Below are 7,935 nucleotides of genomic sequence, written 5' to 3'. Positions count from 1 at the left end.
AGCTTCAGACCTTCCTCAGGATATTAGTACAGTGGAAACTGTACCACCTGATACTTTAGGGAAGAGAGGTTGCTGGAATCGTGAGTGATTTACAAACTGAGTTTAAAATAGTAAGGACTATTTTTGCAAAGTATCATTTCATTCAGCTTATGAAGGTACATGTTCTCAGCTTAGAGCAGGGGTTGGCAAACCACGGCCCACTGTCTCTTTTTGTACGGCCCACAGGCTAAGAAGGGGCTTTTACATTTTTAGTAGATTGGAAACAATTTTAAGGAGAATAATATTTCATGATATGTGGGAATAATACAAAAATCAAATTTCAAAAGTTGTGGAAATTTATTTTTCCCCTTCTAGGTAGCTACACAATATCACCAATTTTGTCCCCTGGCCTGTAAAACCTAAAATATTTACTATCTGGCCCGTTACTGAAAAAGTTTGGCTTAGAAGGGGAAGGGATTCAGTGCCAGGCAGATCCAGGTTGAGTCCCAGGACTGCCACTTACTGATTGTATGACCCTGGGCAACTTAATTAATCTTCCTAAGCCTCAGTTTCCTCATCTATAAAATGGGCATACAAATAGTAAAACCCACCCAGTGCCGTATTTACTTTGAATTGTTAAATGAAATAATGCATTTAAGGTGTTTAGCACAATGCTTATGAGATGGTAAGCTCTCAACACATTATGGGCTTGGGTTTTAAAGAAAACAGCAATGAAGGCTCACTCGAAATAGAACGGATAAAATTGTCTTATAATAGAAGGAAAAGAGACTTCTTTTTTACATCCAGAGAGAGCTGAGATTGCAAGCCGTATATCAGAATAAATCAAAAGCTACACCATTTCAATCACAGGCTTGCTAAGTTCTGTCCAGTTACTGGAGTCAGAAAAGAAATTGGCAGGATTCCACAGAGCCCATGGCTAGGTATCCTCCTGAAAATATAGAAACAGACTAGAGGAAAAGTTTTATCACGCTGTAATCTTTACGCTCACTTTTGTGGATGGCTTAGGGTCCCTCGGTGGCACAAAGTTTTGCTTGACTACTAACCTAAAGGTTGGCAGTTCAAATCCACCCAGCAGTCCCTCGGAAGAAAGCCCTGGAGATCTGCTTCCATAAAGATTACAGCCAAGAAAACCCTATGGAGCAGTTCTACCCTGTAACACATGGGCTTGCCATGAGTTGGAACTGAGTAGACAGCAACAAGTTTTTTTTTTTTTTTAAGTTTTAATTATTGGCTTAATCTGGGAATCACCACACATAGGTTCTGATTTAACTCTGCCCAGAAGGCCGGGTCTTGAAACTGCTGAGGGCAGGACCTGAGGGCAGGGTTTCTCTGCAAATGTATGCTGGTACTAACCACACTGTGATGCACAGGTGCGCCTTGAATTTTCCTTTTTAATAGTTGCATTATTAAGAAATAACTCACATGCCATACAATTCACCTACTTAAAGTGTGCAGTTCAGTGGTTTGGAGTACATATATTCATGGGTTGCTCTATCATCGCCAAAATCGACTTTAGAACATTTTCCTCACCCCAAAACGAAACCCTGGACCTGTTAGCAGTCACTCCCTATGCTTGTCTGCTCCCAGCCCCTGGCAACCACTAATCTGCTTTCTGTCTCTATGAATGTGCTTACTCTGAACATTTCATATAAATGGAATTATAAAATATGTGGTCTTTTATGTCTGGCTTCCTTTACTTAAGGAGTCCCGGGGTGATGCATTGACTGGTAACTGAAGGGTTGGAGGTTCGAATCCACCCATAGGTGCCTCCAAAGGCCTGGAGATCTATTTCTGAAAACTCAGCCATTGAAAATCCTGTGGCGCACGGTTCTACTCTGACTCACAAGGGGTCGCTTTGAGTCAGACTCAACTTGACCGCAACTGGTTTTATATATAATCATGACAAAAACAAAAAAAATTCAATAACCCTGATTTCTTTTTATCCAAGTAACATTGTAATGTTATAGCCTTCCATCCTTGCCCCTATGAATTAAAAACTATTTTTAATGAGACTAAAAAATGTCAAGTTGAGAAAGTTTATGCCATACAGGCACTCTTTTCAGATCAGGGCGCTCGCTTCTGCTTCCAGCTGTCCTTTCCTCAGCTCTGCCAACAGCCAGTAGGCACTTAGGCTGAGAGCCCAAACAAATGCAGCTTCAGGGTGGGCTTGCTCCCGCGCCCTGACGACTCCGCCCTGTCTCCCTCGGGTTCAGCGGCCACGCCCCGGGGGTGTGGCCAGGATTCCAACGGAGGCGTGGCCCAGCGGGCGAGGCCGGCCTCAGCATGAGCGCAGGTAGCCGGGGCGGGTCTGGGTGGAGCTACGAGTCGCGGCGTGATGACGTACACGGACCTGGCACGGCGTGCTCCGCCTGCGCCGCTGCGGGTTGGGTGTTTTGGTTCCGGCTTCTTTCCGGCCCCCAAGCTGAGGAGGTGGTGTGCGTGCGGTAGGGCGAGATGTTACAGGCTAATGGCGCCGAGGATGAGGAAGAGGAGCAAGCGGAGGAAGACTGCCCTGAATTGGTTCCCATTGAGACGAAACGCAGAGAGGAGGAGGAAAAGCCCGGTCCCGGCGCCAAGATCCCCGTCACAATTATCACCGGGTATTTAGGTAACTAATCCTCGGGGTCAGAAAGTCGTGAGCCGGGGTTTGGGGAGCTGACGGCGCCTCTCCTGGGCACCGGGCCTCCTGGCCGCGAGCAGGTGTCCCGAGGCCGGGGCCGGGCCGCGCGCGCGCCCACGGTGGACCCTCGGCGCCGCGCTCCCGGCGCTCCGACCCCGCTGCCCTCACGCAGTCTGTAGGGTGCGCCGAGGGCGCGTGGCCGCCGTGAAACACGCGCTGCCGTTGGGGTTGACGCCGGTGCCGCCCGGTGGCCCTGCGAGCCCTGGCGAGGTATGTCGCCTTTTTCTGAATGCCGCCGTCTTCACGGGAAAGTGGAGACAGTACCGGTCACCTGTCTGAGCTCGTTATCTCATCGCCTGCCGTGTAAGCCTGGTACCGTCGAAGGGTGTCCTGACTGTGTAAGATGCCCGGTCCGTAAGGAGTGCCCCTCAGCAGGGTCCCCTTCCCCGGGAGCCAAGCCCTGCTAGCCATCTGTGGGAGGCACTGGGCTCTTAGACGTTGTTGGAATGTTTGCAGACACTGTGGGAGAATCCCCGAATCTAGGGATATTTTCAGACCTTCTTCTTGACTATTTTTCCTTTTTTTTTATTATGACTTAAGTGAAAGTTTACAGAGCAAATTAGTTTCTCATTCAACAGTTAATACACAGATAATTTTGTGACACTGAGTGCCAGCCCCACAATGTGTCAACACTCTCCCCTTCTCCACCCCAGGTTCCCTGTTTCCATTCGTCTAGTTTTCCTGTCCCTTCCTGCCTTCTTGTCTGTGCTTTTGGCCTGGTGTGCCCGTTGGTCTTGTATGCATAATTGAACTACGAAGCACGGCCTTCGACCATTTTTGCTTTTTTTTAAAATAATTTTTACTGTGCTCCAAGTGAAAGCACACAAACTAAGCCAGTCTCTCACACAAAAACCCACACACACCTTGCCACACACTCCCAACCACTCTCCCCTCAATGAGACAGCCCACTCCCTCCCTCCACCTCCCCACCCCATCTCGCCTGCCTCCAACCCCCTCCACCCTCTCAACTCCCTTCCAGGCAGGAGACGCCCACACAGTCCCAAGTGTCCACCTGATCCAAGAAGCCCACTCCCCACCAGCATCCCCCTGCAAACCACCGTCCAGTCCAAACCACATCTGAAGAGCCGGCCCCGGGAATGGCTCCCGCCCTGGGCCAACAGAAGGTCTGGGGGCCATGACCGCCGGGGTCTCCCCAGTCCCAGTCAGACCATCAAGTCTGGTCTCATGAAAATCCTGGGTCTGCATCCCACTGCTCCCCCACCAGTTTTGCTTTTTTGAAGCACTCTTTCCTTGACTTCCATCACATTTTTTTAAAGGATTTTTCCACCTTTTTCTTTGGCTTCTCCTTTTTAAGTTTCTTTCCCCCTCACCCCATCCTTTAGCTTCACACCCATATGGCATACTTCTCTTAAGTTATGCTTCTGCTCTGATGCCCGATAGACTTCTCAAACTCAACACGCCTGAAACTTCATGTTACCATCCCCTCTAACTCTGCTGCTCCTGTGATATTGTGTTGTTATTGTTGTTGTTAGTTGCTGTCGAGTTGATTCCAACTCATGGTACCCGCTGTGTGCAGAGTAGAACTGTGCTCCATAGGGTGTTCAAGGCCGTGACCTTTTCAGAAGCAGATCCCCAGGTCTGTCTACCAAGGCACCCCCGGGTGGGTTTGCACTGCCAGCCTTTCGGTGAGTAGTCCATTGATTAACCTTTCGCGTCACCCAGGGACTTCTCCTGAGATCTCAAGTACCTGGAATTCTTTAAAAGTCTCTATCCAGTCGTGAGTCTTACTGCCTTTTAATATATTCTCCATATCTTAGGCCGAATGATCTTTGTAAGTGTCTGTCTGATTGTGTCACATCCTTCAGTGACTTCCATTTAAGTTAAAGCTTAAATTCCTTAGCAGGAATTACAAGGTCCTACAATCTGGCTCTTCCCAGTCTCTCCAGCTTGCCAACCTCTGTGGCCCAGCCACATGGAATTAATTTTACTTCTTCTAAAAGGTGCCAGCTATTTTAGACCTGGATGCTTTTCTTCCTGCCGTCCCTCCTCTTGCTAGCTGTCCGTCCTAGGTGCTCCATGGCGTCTTGTACATCTCGTGTGGGATGTGTCATCCTGTGACCTGGGCGCCTCCTTCTCATCTGAGCACACCTCTCAGCCCAACTCCCACAGTGTCTCTAAGCCATCCCGTGAAGGCAGAGGCTTTTGTCTCCACCTTGTTCATTTTCGCCAAGGCCCAGCATAAAATCTGGTCCACAGGTACTTTTGAATGAATGAGCTATGTCTTAAAAGTCTTTTTCTTCATAATGTGGTCAGTTATCAGTTATTAAACCCTAGTAATTCTACAACCGATAGTCCCCAACTTATGATGGGGTTCTGTTCTGATGACTCCATTGTAAGTCAGTTCTGATGTACGTCAAATACCTCTTTTTTTTTAGTTTTCATTATTAATGCTTTTTATTATCAGTATCTTTATAAATCGTAACATTTAACATCTGACAGTGAACTTCTGAGAATGTTAACGCCAGTAAATTATGCACCATAGCATTGTACTGTTAGTACATATTACTAAGGATAAGATGTAAAAAAAAAAAAAAGGTTGTAACATTGTAACTCAAATATGTTGTAAGTTGGGGACTGCCTGTATTAGGTCTCTTACGTGTACCCCTTCTTTTTGATTTCCATTGCCACCACCCTGTGTCGCACCCATGTTTAGGACCTCTTTATCTCTGACTTGGACTGGTTTTAAGTCCCTGCCATTCTGTACTTCACACGTTTGTATATTCAGGCTTTCACCTCTTCTAAAGCTTTCAAAGGAATATTATCTAAAAATGCTAAAGATACTCGTACTGTCATTCTCTCCTAGTTATATGCCCTAGAAAACTTCGAAATGTTCTCCAAGAGACATGTACAAGCTTAGATGTTTGTAAGCACTGTTTGTAATAGCAAAACACTGGAAGAGACCCAGATGTCCACCAACAGAAAAAATGGATAAATAAATACTATAGTCATACAGTTGAAATGCACTACTATGCAAGTAACTTTTTTTTTTTTTTGGGTATATGAACTTTGTTGTGTGTGGTTCATAATTAAGCCAGGTTGTCCTTCTTGAGCTGAGTGTATTAGGTTTCGTATGCCACCTACTGGATGAGGTTAGTGTAACCGTATGAATTTATCTCTAAACACTGAATGTTTTGTTCCTTTGTCCATTGTTAATACCTCCTGCATCTACCTCTCACTTCTTAGATATATAATCAGTTTTATACCTTGTTTTAAGTATACTAAACCTAGCCAGTCTGGACTTGTGTCTGTTTAATGTTGGATCTTGTAATGAAAGATAGGTCCTTATATGTAAATTTTGGGGAAGTAGACCACGTATGCTTGGCCAAGAAACATTGTCATCTGTAAAGGAAGTGGTATATTTTACAAACTACATGAATATTTTATTCCTTGGAACCCATTAGCTCATTATTTCCTTATTTTAATAGAAAATTCAAATACCCTTATATTATTGTGTTGTAAGTTATGAAGAAGGCATATTATTTTTGCCATATGAGGTTGAAAAAAAAAACTATGTGATCCAACTTATAGGAGTATTTGTAAATGTTTATAGGATTTTGTGTCTGCCTAAGACATTTTGTAACACTTTTCAAAGGATGCTTTCCTATTTTCCTATAGAACCTTCTATACCATAAACCAAAACCAGTTGCCGTTGAGTCAGTTCTGACTCATAGCTACCCTATAGGTCAGAATAGAACTACCACGTAGGGTTTCCAAGGAGCGGCTGGTAGATTGAAACTGTCAGCCTTTTGCTTAGCAGCCAAGCTGTTAACCACTGCACCACCAGGGCTCCGTCTGTACTGTAGTTAAGTACTATTTGAAAAACAGCACGAAAATTCTTAAGAACACTGAGACTCTTTATGTGCTTTTTTAGAATTAGTCTTTGAATTTTGTTATTTAAAACAAATATATTTTCTAGGTGCTGGGAAGACAACACTTCTGAACTATATTTTGACAGAGCAACATAGTAAAAGAATAGCTGTTATTTTAAATGAATTTGGGGAAGGTAAGTAAAATTTTCAGCGAATGCCGGGCTACAACAGTTTACTAGACAGTTGATTCCACTGATCAATTGATATTCCATATTGAAAATGAAAATACAAGTTTTTATACTGTGAACACATAATGCGTATAGCTTTGGAAAAATTGATCACTGTCTACAAGGCTTTATTTTACACAGTTTGGGATACTGAGATCAGATAAACCTAGTGCCGTCGAGTCCATTCCGACTCATAGCGACCCTATAGGACAGAGTAGAACTGCCCCATAGAGTTTCCAAGGGTAGTTTCTACAAAATAGTATTTTGTGTAATTTTGGAATTCATATCAACAGAATTATATTTTTACATGAAATATATAACTACAGAAGTAAACATCTAAACATATGAAAAGAAGTTTTTTTTTGTTTTGTTTTGCTGTCAAGTCAGTTCCAATTCATAGCGACCCTGTAGGACAGAGTAGAACTGCCCTGTAGGGTTTCCAAGGCTGTAAATCTCTAAGGAATCTGACTGTCACATCTTTCTCCCACAGAGCTGCTGGTGGGTTAAGCCTCTGACCTTTTGGTTAGCAGTTGAATGTGTAACCCCTGTGCCACCAGGGCTACTTATATATGGCAGAGTTAGACAGAATATTTGATTACTTTTCTAGGGGTTTTTCTTCTCAAGTGTGAATTTTAATGCAGTCAGGAAAGGTGTGGGTTAGAGTTGTGTTCTTTCACCATACCTATTTAATCTGTATGCTGAGCAAATAATACTAGAAGCTGGACTATATGAAGAAGAACAGGGCATCAGGATTGGAGGAAGACTCATTAACAACCTACGTTATACAGATGACACAACCTTGCTTGCTGAAAGTGAAGAGGACTTGAAGCACTTACTAATGAAGATCAAAGACCACAGCCTTCAGCATGGATTGCACCTCAACATAAAGAAAACAAAAATCCTCAAAACTGGACCATTGAGCAACACCATGATAAACAGAGAAAAGATTGAAGTTGTCAAGGATTTCATTTTACTTGGACCCGCAATCAACAGCCATGGAAGCAGCAGTCAAGAAATCAAAAGACACATTGCATTGGGTAAATTTGCTGCAAAGGACCTCTTCAAAGTGTTGAAGAGCGAAGGTGTCACCTTGAAGACTAAGGTGCGCCTGACCCAAGTCATGGTATTTTCAATTGCATCATATGCATGTGAAAGCTGGACAATGAATGAGGAAGACCGAAGAAGGATTGACGCCTTT

The 7,935-nt window shown here is 44.2% G+C and overlaps 1 protein-coding gene across 4 annotated transcripts in view; it reads left to right on the top strand.

Annotated features, from left to right (window-relative positions):
* The first annotated feature begins 2,380 nt into the window (after window positions 1-2,380).
* ZNG1A (Zn regulated GTPase metalloprotein activator 1A) overlaps window positions 2,381-7,935 on the top strand; it is a 43,049-nt gene continuing 37,494 nt past the window's right edge. The window contains exons 1-2 of one of the 4 annotated variants that reach the window (XM_023539442.2): window positions 2,381-2,608; window positions 6,618-6,704. In XM_023539442.2, the coding sequence (XP_023395210.1) occupies window positions 2,455-2,608; window positions 6,618-6,704 (241 nt within the window). In that variant the 5' untranslated portion in view covers window positions 2,381-2,454. The remainder of the gene's footprint in view (window positions 2,609-6,617; window positions 6,705-7,935) is intronic. The other 3 variants (XM_003420482.4, XM_064290558.1, XM_064290559.1) reach the window with 3 other exon arrangements.

The sequence above is a fragment of the Loxodonta africana genome, chromosome 9 (genome assembly GCF_030014295.1).
Source record: "Loxodonta africana isolate mLoxAfr1 chromosome 9, mLoxAfr1.hap2, whole genome shotgun sequence".
Classification (NCBI taxonomy): Eukaryota; Metazoa; Chordata; class Mammalia; order Proboscidea; family Elephantidae; genus Loxodonta; species Loxodonta africana.
This window is presented reverse-complemented; position numbering and strand designations above follow the sequence as displayed.